Here is a 14,327-nt window from a genome sequence, read left to right on the forward strand (position 1 = left end):
TTCAGGCATGAAGGCGTTTAATGTCCTTAAGATGCTGCTATAATACATTCAACACAAACCCAGCCATAATTTCAAAATAAACGTAGTATATCCTCACACCAAGGAACAGACAGACAAAAGTCGTTGGAGCGATCGATAATGAAACCTTCACCTTTCTTCTCAGGACAGAAGTGAGGTCATCATCGGATATTATAATTGGCAACGCATCACGGCCAGCCGTACAGAAGAAAGCTCAACGGGAACAACGACACCTGTAATATGGTATGGCTGCTAGGACGCCATCCAGAGGAGGCTGGAGGATTAATAAGGGCCCCAGCCCTCAATCACCCAAGTCTGGTGCGGAGCGGCAGAATGTAATGAAGGTCTCTACTGCTCAGACGCCTCATCAAACATACTGAGAAGGTTCCGGGGTAGAAAAGAAGAGCGAGGAGCCTCGGCGTCCACAAACCCAGAAGAGCTGCCGCTGCTGTCCGGGCTCACCGACTTCACGCTGCACGGAGAGTCCTGGCTAATGCGGCTCACATTGGGTGTCAGAGGCAGAGCCGATCTGGCAAGAAGAGGAAGAGAAATGTCAGCAAAGCAGAAGACCTGAAACGGCACTGCCCAAAACATGGAGAAACCGCCGTACTAGATAAATAACCAGCAAAGGTGTCCACCTGTCTATTCTACCTCCTGGAGGTCACCAGCGTTATGCCAATGTGTCATGGCCGAACCTTCCTCATATGCCAGAGATCATTATGTCCCAGGCCAATGTCTTTCCAGATCAGGGAGGGAAGAACATTCTGGAATCACCTTGTAAATTACATTTCTAGAAGAAATCCCATGAAAAGTCTAAGGTGGTCAATGATTCTACCGGTACAAGGGAAGGCGCTTCACACCTGACTGGGCTCATCGATAGAACGAGACGTATCCATAGGAAATATCATACAGCTCCACGCTAGCTGCGGCTATGATGACATCATTGTGGGGAAGATGATGCGTCTTGTCACTGAGTGCAGGAGGATTCAGGAAGGATAGATCATGTGATAGAGCAAACATCGGCCAATACACAGTGATCTCTGGGGTGAGGGACAGCTCCGGGGCCCAAGGTGCAGCCACTAACCATCGGCCAATACACAGTGATCTCCTCTGGGGTGAGGGACAGCTCCGGGGCCCAAGGTGCAGCCACTAACCATCAGCCAATACACAGTGATCTCCTCTGGGGTGAGGGATAGCTCCGGGGCCCAAGGTGCAGCCACTAACCATCGGCCAATACACAGTGATCTCCTCTGGGGTGAGGGATAGCTCCGGGGCCCAAGGTGCAGCCACTAACCATCGGCCAATACACAATGATCTCCTCTGGGGTGAGGGACAGCTCCGGGGCCCAAGGTGCAGCCACTAACCATCGGCCAATACACAATGATCTCCTCTGGGGTGAGGGACAGCTCCGGGGCCCAAGGTGCAGCCACTAACCATCTGCCAATACACAATGATCTCCTCTGGGGTGAGGGACAGCTCCGGGGCCCAAGGTGCAGCCACTAACCATCGGCCAATACACAATGATCTCCTCTGGGGTGAGGGACAGCTCCGGGGCCCAAGGTGCAGCCACTAACCATCGGCCAATACACAATGATCTCCTCTGGGGTGAGGGACAGCTCCGGGGCCCAAGGTGCAGCCACTAACCATCGGCCAATACACAGTGATCACCTCTGGGGTGAGGGACAGCTCCGGGGCCCAAGGTGCAGCCACTAACCATCGGCCAATACACAATGATCTCCTCTGGGGTGAGGGACAGCTCCGGGGCCCAAGGTGCAGCCACTAACCATCAGCCAATACACAGTGATCTCCTCTGGGGTGAGGGACAGCTCCGGGGCCCAAGGTGCAGCCACTAACCATCGGCCAATACACAGTGATCTCCTCTGGGGTGAGGGACAGCTCCGGGGCCCAAGGTGCAGCCACTAACCATCGGCCAATACACAGTGATCTCCTCTGGGGTGAGGGACAGCTCCGGGGCCCAAGGTGCAGCCACTAACCATCGGCCAATACACAGTGACCTCTGGGGTGAGGGACAGCTCCGGGGCCCAAGGTGCAGCCACTAACCATCGGCCAATACACAGTGATCTCCTCTGGGGTGAAGGACAGCTCCGGGGGCCCAAGGTGCAGCCACTAACCATCGGCCAATACACAATGATCTCCTCTGGGGTGAAGGACAGCTCCGGGGGCCCAAGGTGCAGCCACTAACCATCGGCCAATACACAATGATCTCCTCTGGGGTGAGGGACAGCTCCGGGGGCCCAAGGTGCAGCCACTAAACATAGGTCGATGTCTTATGGAGCTTATTTTATCACACAATCATATACCCCCCCCCCCCCACACACACACACACACACGACACGTTGGATGAAGCTCCAGCACCATGAAGCTCCTCTCGCCGCCTTTGCTCCCCGCTTCACCCGATAGATGTCCCCATGTGGCTGAGATGAGCCGTCATGTGATGTGTGACGGGGGTGATAGGGTCCTTAGGGTTTCCGGCACCTCCGGGCCTCCTGTCAGGCACAATAAAGGTGACTTACCTCTGCCTGAGGCTGTAGTCTGGAGACAGATTGCGGGGAGTGGACGTGCTGCCCATCGACGGCCGTGACATCAGATCTGGAGAACGTCTGCTACGACAAAGAAGAGGAGAAGAAAAGCGTCAGAGAGCTGAACCCGGAGTCCTTCACTGAGCGGCGGTGCAGCACGTAGACTACTCCAAAGCAGTAAGGACCACCAACAGTGTGACTCCAGTATGACACCCCCCTGCCCCATTACACTCCAGTATGACACCCCCCTGCCCCAGTACACTCCAGTATGACACCCCCCTGCCCCAGTATGACACCACTGCCCCAGTACACTCCAGTATGACATCACCCTGCCCCATTACACTCCAGTATGACACCCCCCTGCCCCAGTACACTCCAGTATAGGGATGCACGATGCACCGAAAAATCGATACTACTATCGATTTTCGGGGCAAAAAAACGGTTCGGTACCAGGATTTCCTGGTATCGATACTTTGTTAAACTACAAAATAGCGTAGTTTAACAGAGTATAGTGCAGAGAACATGACAGGCGGCTACCTGAGCGCCTGTCATGTTCTCTATGTGCCACCCCTGCAAACACAGACCTGGGACCCCGTTCTTCCGCGCACCATGCTGCTGCCGCCGGCCGTTCCTGCCTCTCACATCGCCGCGGGGTCCCGGGTCAGTATAGCATTACAGAGCAGCGTCGGCGGCAGGAGAGGGAAGAGAGAGGCTGAGAGCTGCACCGTCCGGGGGAGAAGGCTGGAGGTGGGGGAGGCGAGGAGGAGATCTGACAGGAGGTGGGTGGCTGTGAGGTGGGGGAGGCGAGGAGGAGATCTGACAGGAGGTGGGTGGCTGTGAGGTGGGGGAGGCGAGGAGGAGATCTGACAGGAGGTGGGTGGCTGTGAGGTGGGGGCCGTCAGGACACTCCCGGGGCCGGCATCAGCAATGTGGGGGGTGAGCAAAAGGTCGGCCTGGCTGCAACTGGGAAGGGGGGAGGGGGGCGGTAGCCTGCACATTACTCTGCCGCCCGAATTCAGCTGGAATAGTGCAACTACAACCCCCATCATCCCTGATAGCTGAAGTGTATTACATGACTACAGCCCCCATCATCCTTGATAGCTGAAGTGTATTACATGCCTACAACCCCCATCATCCCTGATAGCTGAAGTGTGTGTTACATGTATACAACCCCCATCATCCTTGATAGCTGAAGTGTATTACATGACTACAGCCCCCATCATCCCTGATAGCTGAAGTGTGTGTTACATGTATACAACCCCCATCATCCTTGATAGCTGAAGTGTATTACATGACTACAGCCCCCATCATCCCTGATAGCTGAAGTGTGTTACATGACTACAGCCCCCATCATCCCTGATAGCTGAAGTGTGTTACATGACTACAGCCCCCATCATCCCTGATAGCTGAAGTGTGTTACATGACTACAGCCCCCATCCCCCCTGATAGCTGAAGTGTTATTGTGCATATTATAAGATTATCACCTTCCTGATGACGCACGGTAAATGGTGCAAGCGGAGAAACCACCAAATTCTCTCCCACATAAAAACGTGCTACTAAATAAACTACAGATCGCCCCACAGCCATGCAGGCTAAGAGATAAAGTGTTAGGACTGAGAATAGGGAAATTTTTTAAAGAACATTTATTTTAAATAAGGCAAACTTTAGTTTTAAAATAATATGGTCCGTACGGGCGCATCTCTATTCTTGTGGGGTTTTTAAATAAAATTTATTAAGTATCGAATTGGTATCGAGCACTGGAAAAAAAAAGTTGGTATTGGTATCGAACTCAAAATTCTGGTATCGTGACAACACTACTCCAGTATGACACCCCCCTGCCCCAGTACACTCCAGTATGACACCACTGCCCCAGTACACTCCAGTATGACACCCCCCTGCCCCAGTACACTCCAGTATGACCCCCCCCTGCCCCAGTACACTCCAGTATGACACCCCCCTGCCCCAGTACACTCCAGTATGACACCCCCCTGCCCCAGTACACTCCAGTATGACACCACTGCCCCAGTACACTCCAGTATGACACCACTGCCCCAGTACACTCCAGTATGACACTCCCCTGCCCCAGTACACTCCAGTATGACACCCCCCTGCCCCAGTACACTCCAGTATGACACCCCCCTGCCCCAGTACACTCCAGTATGACACCCCCCTGCCCCATTACACTCCAGTATGACACCACTGCCCCAGTACACTCCAGTATGACACCACTGCCCCAGTACACTCCAGTATGACACTCCCCTGCCCCAGTACACTCCAGTATGACACCCCCCTGCCCCAGTACACTCCAGTATGACACCACCCTGCCCCAGTACACTCCAGTATGACACCACTGCCCCAGTACACTCCAGTATGACACTCCCCTGCCCCAGTACACTCCAGTATGACACCCCCCTGCCCCAGTACACTCCAGTATGACACCCCCCTGCCCCAGTACACTCCAGTATGACACCACTGCCCCAGTACACTCCAGTATGACACCACTGCCCCAGTACACTCCAGTATGACACTCCCCTGCCCCAGTACACTCCAGTATGACACCCCCCTGCCCCATTACACTCCAGTATGACACCCCCCTGCCCCAGTACACTCCAGTATGACACCCCCCTGCCCCATTACACTCCAGTATGACACCCCCCTGCCCCAGTACACTCCAGTATGACACCCCCCTGCCCCAGTACACTCCAGTATGACACCACTGCCCCAGTACACTCCAGTATGACACCACTGCCCCAGTACACTCCAGTATGACACCCCCCCTGCCCCAGTACACTCCAGTATGACACCCCCCTGCCCCAGTACACTCCAGTATGACACCCCCCTGCCCCAGTACACTCCAGTATGACACCACTGCCCCAGTACACTCCAGTATGACACCACTGCCCCAGTACACTCCAGTATGACACTCCCCTGCCCCAGTACACTCCAGTATGACACCCCCCTGCCCCAGTACACTCCAGTATGACACCCCCCCGGCCCAGTACACTCCAGTATGACACCACCCTGCCCCAGTACACTCCAGTATGACACCACTGCCCCAGTACACTCCAGTATGACACCCCCCTGCCCCAGTACACTCCAGTATGACACCCCCCTGCCCCATTACACTCCAGTATGACACCCCCCTGCCCCAGTACACTCCAGTATGACACCCCCCTGCCCCAGTACACTCCAGTATGACACCACTGCCCCAGTACACTCCAGTATGACACCACTGCCCCAGTACACTCCAGTATGACACCACTGCCCCAGTACACTCCAGTATGACACCCCCCTGCCCCAGTACACTCCAGTATGACACCCCCTGCCCCAGTACACTCCAGTATGACACCCCCCTGCCCCAGTACACTCCAGTATGACACTCCCCTGCCCCAGTACACTCCAGTATGACACCCCCCTGCCCCAGTACACTCCAGTATGACACCCCCCTGCCCCAGTACACTCCAGTATGACACCCCCCTGCCCCAGTACACTCCAGTATGACACCACTGCCCCAGTACACTCCAGTATGACACCACTGCCCCAGTACACTCCAGTATGACACCACTGCCCCAGTACACTCCAGTATGACACCCCCCTGCCCCAGTACACTCCAGTATGACACCCCCCTGCCCCAGTACACTCCAGTATGACACTCCCCTGCCCCAGTACACTCCAGTATGACACCCCCCTGCCCCATTACACTCCAGTATGACACCCCCTGCCCCAGTACACTCCAGTATGACACCCCCCTGCCCCAGTACACTCCAGTATGACACCACTGCCCCAGTACACTCCAGTATGACACCACTGCCCCAGTACACTCCAGTATGACACCCCCCTGCCCCATTACACTCCAGTATGACACCCCCCTGCCCCAGTACACTCCAGTATGACACCACTGCCCCAGTACACTCCAGTATGACACCACTGCCCCAGTACACTCCAGTATGACACCCCCCTGCCCCAGTACACTCCAGTATGACACCCCCCTGCCCCATTACACTCCAGTATGACACCCCCCCCTGCCCCAGTACACTCCAGTATGACACCACTGCCCCATTACACTCCAGTATGACACCCCCCTGCCCCAGTACACTCCAGTATGACACCCCCCTGCCCCATTACACTCCAGTATGACACCACTGCCCCATTACACTCCAGTATGACACCCCCCTGCCCCAGTACACTCCAGTATGACACCCCCCTGCCCCATTACACTCCAGTATGACACCCCCCTGCCCCAGTACACTCCAGTATGACACCACTGCCCCAGTACACTCCAGTATGACACCACCCTGCCCCAGTACACTCCAGTATGACACCCCCCTGCCCCAGTATGACACCCCCCTGCCCCAGTACACTCCAGTATGACACCACTGCCCCAGTACACTCCAGTATGACACCACTGCCCCAGTACACTCCAGTATGACACCACTGCCCCAGTACACTCCAGTATGACACCACCCTGCCCCAGTACACTCCAGTATGACACCCCCCTGCCCCAGTACACTCCAGTATGACACCCCCCTGCCCCATTACACTCCAGTATGACACCCCCCTGCCCCAGTACACTCCAGTATGACACCCCCCTGCCCCAGTACACTCCAGTATGACACCACTGCCCCAGTACACTCCAGTATGACACCACCCTGCCCCAGTATGACACCACTGCCCCAGTACACTCCAGTATGACACCACCCTGCCCCAGTACACTCCAGTATGACACCACTGCCCCAGTACACTCCAGTATGACACCACTGCCCCAGTACACTCCAGTATGACACCCCCCTGCCCCATTACACTCCAGTATGACACCCCCCTGCCCCAGTACACTCCAGTATGACACCCCCCTGCCCCAGTACACTCCAGGATGACACCACTGCCCCAGTACACTCCAGTATGACACCCCCCTGCCCCAGTATGACACCCCCCTGCCCCAGTACACTCCAGTATGACACCCCCCTGCCCCAGTACACTCCAGGATGACACCACTGCCCCAGTACACTCCAGTATGACACCACCCTGCCCCAGTATGACACCACCCTGCCCCAGTATGACACCACTGCCCCAGTACACTCCAGGATGACACCATGTGCGGTACACGTACCTGAGAGGGAAGTCCTGTCCATGGTAGGTGATATTTCGGGGGAGGCCTAAAGGACTTGGTGGCACTTCAAAGACGTCATCCCCCAGACTCTCGTCCTCCCAGTCACTGGAGAAGCTGCTCTCTAATCCCCGCTGCTGGGCTGGAGACGAGGGTGGAGAGTGCGGAGCCGCACCTGACCGCCAGCATAGGAGCCGCATCACTGGCCGCCTCAGGATACAGAACACCAGGGTGACCAGCCATAGGAGGAACTGCCACACACAGAGGGTTACAGGAGGTACAGGAGACCCCGCCCACAGGAGGAACTGCCACACACAGAGGGTTACAGGAGACCCCGCCCACAGGAGGAACTGCCACACACAGAGGGTTACAGGAGGAACAGGAGACCCCGCCCACAGGAGGAACTGCCACACACAGAGGGTTACAGGAGGAACAGGAGACCCCGCCCACAGGAGGAACTGCCACACACAGAGGGTTACAGGGGGTACAGGAGACCCCGCCCACAGGAGGAACTGCCACACACAGAGGGTTACAGGAGGAACAGGAGACCCCGCCCACAGGAGGAACTGCCACACACAGAGGGTTACAGGAGACCCCGCCCACAGGAGGAACTGCCACACACAGAGGGTTACAGGAGACCCCGCCCACAGGAGGAACTGCCACACACAGAGGGTTACAGGAGACCCCGCCCACAGGAGGAACTGCCACACACAGAGGGTTACAGGAGACCCCGCCCACAGGAGGAACTGCCACACACAGAGGGTTACAGGAGACCCCGCCCACAGGAGGAACTGCCACACACAGAGGGTTACAGGAGAAACAGGAGACCCCGCCCACAGGAGGAACTGCCACACACAGAGGGTTACAGGAGACCCCGCCCACAGGAGGAACTGCCACACACAGAGGGTTACAGGAGACCCCGCCCACAGGAGGAACTGCCACACACAGAGGGTTACAGGAGACCCCGCCCACAGGAGGAACTGCCACACACAGAGGGTTACAGGAGACCCCGCCCACAGGAGGAACTGCCACACACAGAGGGTTACAGGAGGTACAGGAGACCCCGCCCACAGGAGGAACTGCCACACACAGAGGGTTACAGGAGACCCCGCCCACAGGAGACCGCGCCCACAGGAGGAACTGCCACACACAGAGGGTTACAGGAGGTTAACCCTTTAAGGACGGGGCCCATTTTCGTTTTTACGTTTTCGGTTTTTCCTCCTTGTGTTTAAAAGGTCATAGCACTTGCATTTTTCCACCTAGAAACCCACATGACCCCTTATTTTTTGCGTCACTACTTGTACTTTGCAATGACAGGCTGAATTTTTGCATAAAGTACACTGCGAAACCAGAAAAAAATTCAAAGTGTGGTGAAATTGAAAAAAAAAACGCATTTCTTTTATTTGGGGGGTATGTGTTTTTACGCCATTCGCCCTGGGGTAAAACTGACTTGTTATGCATGTTCCTCAACTCGTTACGATTAAAACGATATATAACATGTATAACTTATATTGTATCTGATGGCCTGTAAAAAATTCAAACCGTTGTTAACCAATATACATTCCTTAAAATCGCTCCATTCCCGGCTTATAGCGCTTTTATCCTTTGGTCTATGGGGCTGTGTGAGGGGTCATTTTTTGCGCCATGATGTGTTCTTTCTATCGGTACCTTGATTGCGCATATACGACTTTTTGATCGCTTTTTATTAAATTTTTTCTGGATTTGATGCGACCAAAAATGCGCAATTTTGCACTTTGGGATTTTTTTGCGCTGACGCCGTTTACCGTACGAGATCAGGAATGTGATTAATTAATAGTTTGGGCGATTACGCACGCGGCGATAGCAAACATGTTTATTTATTTATATTTATAACCTGGGAAAAGGGGGTGATTCAGACTTTTATTAGGGGAGGGGGATTTTTACTAATAACAACACTTTATTTTTTTTTTTACACATATACTAGAAGCCCCCCTGGGGTTAGGGTTATTCCCCCTGGGGTTAGGGTTATTCTCCCCTGGGGTTAGGGTTATTTCCCCCTGGGGTTAGGGTTATTCCCCCTGGGGGACTTCTAGTATATACACTTGGATCTCTCATTGAGATCTCTGCAGCATAGATATGCTGCAGAGATCCATGAGATCGGCACTCGTTTGCTTTCGGCTGCTGCAGCCGAAAACGAACGAGTGCCGAGCCGAGGACGGCGCCATCTTGGACGCGTCCCCCGGCCGGCATCAGTAACGGAGATCGCTCCTCCGGGACAAGGTCCCGGAGGAGCGATCTCCCCCGCTAGACCCCAGGGAAACGTTGCCTCCGGTAATCGGAGGCAGCTGTCAACTTTGACAGCTGCCTCCGATTAGCTAATTAGCGGGCACGGCGATCAGACCGTGCCCGCTAATAGCAGCGGTCCCGGGCTACTCGCGGCACCCGGGATCGCGGCACTTCAAAGCGGGGCCGCCGCGCGGCCCCGCTTTGAAGTGCAAGTGAGGACATATGACGTAGGGGTACGTCATATGTCCTTAAGAGGTTAAGGAGACCCCGCCCACAGGAGGAACTGCCACACACAGAGGGTTACAGGAGACCCCGCCCACAGGAGGAACTGCCACACACAGAGGGTTACAGGAGACCCCGCCCACAGGAGGAACTTCCACACACAGAGGGTTACAGGAGACCCCGCCCACAGGAGGAACTGCCACATACAGAGGGTTACAGGAGACCCCCGCCCACAGGAGACCGCGCCCACAGGAGGAACTGCCACACACAGAGGGTTACAGGAGACCCCGCCCACAGGAGGAACTGCCACACACAGAGGGTTACAGGAGACCCCCGCCCACAGGAGACCGCGCCCACAGGAGGAACTGCCACACATAGAGGGTTACAGGAGACCCCCGCCCAGAGGAGACCGCGCCCACAGGAGGAACTGCCACACACAGAGGGTTACAGGGGGTACAGGAGACCCCTGCCGACAAGAGGAACTGCCACACACAGAGGGTTACAGGAGGTAAAGGAGACCCCCGCCCACAGGAGGAACTGCCACACACAGAGGGTTACAGGAGGTACAGGAGACCCCCACCAACAGGAGGAACTGTCCCACACAGAGGGTTACAGGGGGTACAGGAGACCCCGCCCACAGGAGGAACTGCCACACACAGAGGGTTACAGGAGACCCCGCCCACAGGAGACCGCACCCACAGGAGGAACTGCCACACACACACAGGGTTACAGGGGGTACAGGAGACCCCCGACCACAGGAGAGAGACCACCCCCCGCCCACAGGAGGAACTGCCACACACAGAGGGTTACAGGAGGTACAGGAGACAGACACCCCCCCCGTGCACAGGAGACCCCGTCCATAGGAGAGAGACCACCCCCCGCCCACAGGAGGAACTGCCACACACAGAGGGTTACAGGAGACCCCCGCCCACAGGAGGAACTGCCACACAGAGGGTTACAGGAGACCCCGCCCACAGGAGAGAGACCACCCCCCGCCCACAGGAGGAACTGCCACACACAGAGGGTTACAGAAGACCCCGGCCCACAGGGGAAACTGCCACACACAGAGGGTTACAGGAGACCCCCGCTCACAAGAGGTACTGCCACACACAGAGGGTTACAGGAGACCCCCGCTCACAAGGGGGAAATACACGACCCCTCCCCCCATCACTGGCCGCCTCAGGAAGCAGAACACCAGGGTGACCACCCACAGGAGGAACTGCCACACACAGGGGGTTACAGGGGGTACAGGAGACCCCGCCCACAGGAGAGAGACCCGCCCACTGCCCACAACAGCACATGACCTCTCACCCGGCACAGGCGCAGTGTCTTGTTGAGGACTCCTCTTGTAGTCAGGCTCACCGTCCTCCATCTTTCCGCCTTACATATAACAGGAAGAGACAGCAGCCAGTCCACAGAGGCACGACAGCGATAATCTGCCTCCAGCATCCCCGACAGCACCCGCAGGAAATCCTGGGGCAATTCTACAGGTGGGGGGGCAGATAGGAACTACACAAAATTACTATGGGAGGCACCAACACATACAGGAGCATAGTACACACCTCACCACATGGGAGCAGTGTATATACACACACACACCTCACCACATGGGGCGCCCAACATGAATGCCCGGCAGTGTTAGGGAATAAATATGTATAAGGGAGGACAGCACCCACCTGAGGTGAACTCTGTGGGGAGGTGCCCCTGCCGAAGCTGCTGCCAGCCTTCCCCGCCCTTAGGGAGCTCCATGTTACAGGCAACTTCTAGCAGCGTCATCCCGAGGCTGAGACATGAGAGAAGACATTAGGGGGGTCTCCGGGCTCAGCGATGAGACGGCACATAGACATTGGGGGGGGGGGGGGGGGGGGCTCCGGGCTCAGCGATGAGACGGCACAGAGACATTAGGGGGGGTCTCCGGGCTCAGCGATGAGACGGCACAGAGACATTAGGGGGGTCTCCGGGCTCAGCGATGAGACGGCACATAGACATTGGGGGGGGGGGGGGGGGGGGGGGCTCCGGGCTCAGCGATGAGACGGCACAGAGACATTAGGGGGGTCTCCGGGCTCAGCGATGAGACGGCACAGAGACATTAGGGGGGTCTCCGGGCTCAGCGATGAGACGGCACAGAGACATTAGGGGGGGCTCCGGGCTCAGCGATGAGACTGCACAGAGACATTAGGGGGGTCTCCGGGCTCAGCGATGAGACGGCACAGACACATAAGGGGGGGGCTCCGGGGTCAGCCATGAGACGGCACAGAGACATTAGGGGGGGCTCCGGGCTCAGCGATGAGACGGCACAGAGACATTAGGGGGGGCTCCGGGCTCAGCGATGAGACGGCACAGACACATAAGGGGGGTCTCCGGGCTCAGCGATGAGACGGCACAGACACATAAGGGGGGGCTCCGGGGTCAGCCATGAGACGGCACAGAGACATTAGGGGGGGCTCCGGGCTCAGCGATGAGACGGCACAGAGACATTAGGGGAGTCTCCAGGCTCAGCGATGAGACGGCACATAAACATTGGGGGGGGGCTCCGAGGTCAGCGATGAGACGGAACAGAGACATTAGGGGGGGCTCCGGGCTCAACGATGAGACGGCAGAGACATTAGGGGGGTCTCCGGGCTCAGCGATGAGACGGCACAGACACATAAGGGGGGGCTCCGGGGTCAGCCATGAGACGGCACAGAGACATTAGGGGGGGCTCCGGGGTCAGCCATGAGACGGCACAGAGACATTAGGGGGGGCTCCGGGCTCAGCGATGAGACGGCACAGACACATAAGGGGGGTCTCCGGGCTCAGCGATGAGACGGCACAGACACATAAGGGGGGGGCTCCGGGGTCAGCCATGAGACGGCACAGAGACATTAGGGGGGGCTCCAGGCTCAGCGATGAGACAGCACAGACACATAAGGGGGGGGCTCCGGGGTCAGCCATGAGACGGCAGAGACATTAGGGGGGGCTCCAGGCTCAGCGATGAGACGGCACATAAACATTGGGGGGGGGCTTCGGGGTCAGTGATGAGACGGCACAGAGACTTTAGGGGGGTCTCAGGGGTCAGCGATGAGACGGCACAGAGACATTAGGGGGGGCTCTGGGGTCAGCCATGAGACGGCACAGACATTAGGGGGGTGCTCCGGGGTCAGCCATGAGACGGCAGAGACATTAGGGGGGGCTCCGGGGTCAGCCATGAGACGGCACAGACATTAGGGGGGGCTCCAGGCTTAGCGATGAGACGGCACATAAACATTGGGGGGGGGCTCCGGGGTCAGCGATGAGACGGCACAGAGACATTAGGGGGGGCTTCGGGGTCAGTGATGAGACGGCACAGAGACTTTAGGGGGGGCTCCGGGCTCAGCGATGAGACGGAACAGAGACATTAGGGGGGTCTCCGGGGTCAGCCATGAGACGGCACATAAACATTGGGGGGGGGGGGGCTCTGCGGTCAGCGAGGAGACGGCACAGAGACATTAGGGGGGGGCTCCGGGGTCAGCGAGGAGACGGCACAGAGACATTAGGGGGGGCTCCGGGGTCAGCGAGGAGACGGCACAGAGACATTAGGGGGGGCTCCGGGGTCAGCGATGAGACGGCACAGAGACATTGGGGGGGGCTCCGGGGTCAGCGATGAGACGGCACAGAGACATTGGAGGGGGCAGAGGAGAGGACAGCTCTTACCTGAACACATCTGCGGCTTTTGTGAACACCCCATCCAGCAGCTCCGGAGCCATATAGCGAGGGTCTCCCTCCTGGGCCTCAGCACTTCCATCTGGACCATCCAGCTCCACCATCAGACCAAAGTCCCCCAGCTTGTAGACCCCGGAAAAGGAGATGAAGACGTTTGCCGGCTTGATGTCCAGATGCAGCAGATTACGGTCATGGAGATGTTTGAGGCCCCGGAGAAGGTCACAGGTTATATTCCAGATTTGTTGTGGTGGAAGGGGTTCCCCCAGCTCCTCAGCATGCTGCTGCAGGCTACAGACACACAGCTCCGTCTGCAGGTACAGCATCCGCCTCTCCTCCCAGGCCCGGATTAAGCGCAGGCAGTTTGGGTGCCACCCTACACGTTCATGTTTTCTCACCTCCTGCAGCTTGTGGAGTCGGTCAGATTCACCGCGGAACGGAGAGACCGATCGCTTCACTGCATACACAGCACCATCCTCACGACTCCGCACCTACAAAAC

General features: G+C 57.1%; 1 protein-coding gene across 2 annotated transcripts in view; it reads right to left on the bottom strand.

The window, feature by feature from the left end:
• Positions 1-14,327, bottom strand: part of PKMYT1 (protein kinase, membrane associated tyrosine/threonine 1) — a 27,460-nt gene continuing 13,133 nt past the window's right edge. The window contains exons 3-8 of one of the 2 annotated variants that reach the window (XM_069984746.1): positions 13,822-14,318; positions 11,826-11,932; positions 11,461-11,633; positions 7,666-7,913; positions 2,553-2,639; positions 1-547 (exon numbers count right to left, since the gene is read on the bottom strand). In XM_069984746.1, coding sequence (XP_069840847.1) covers positions 367-547; positions 2,553-2,639; positions 7,666-7,913; positions 11,461-11,633; positions 11,826-11,932; positions 13,822-14,318 — 1,293 coding nt within the window. In that variant the 3' untranslated portion in view covers positions 1-366. Of the gene's footprint in view, positions 548-2,552; positions 2,643-7,665; positions 7,914-11,460; positions 11,634-11,825; positions 11,933-13,821; positions 14,319-14,327 lie in introns of both variants that reach the window. The other variant, XM_069984745.1, reaches the window with a different exon arrangement.

The sequence above is a fragment of the Dendropsophus ebraccatus genome, chromosome 9 (assembly GCF_027789765.1).
Source record: "Dendropsophus ebraccatus isolate aDenEbr1 chromosome 9, aDenEbr1.pat, whole genome shotgun sequence".
Classification (NCBI taxonomy): domain Eukaryota; kingdom Metazoa; phylum Chordata; class Amphibia; order Anura; family Hylidae; genus Dendropsophus; species Dendropsophus ebraccatus.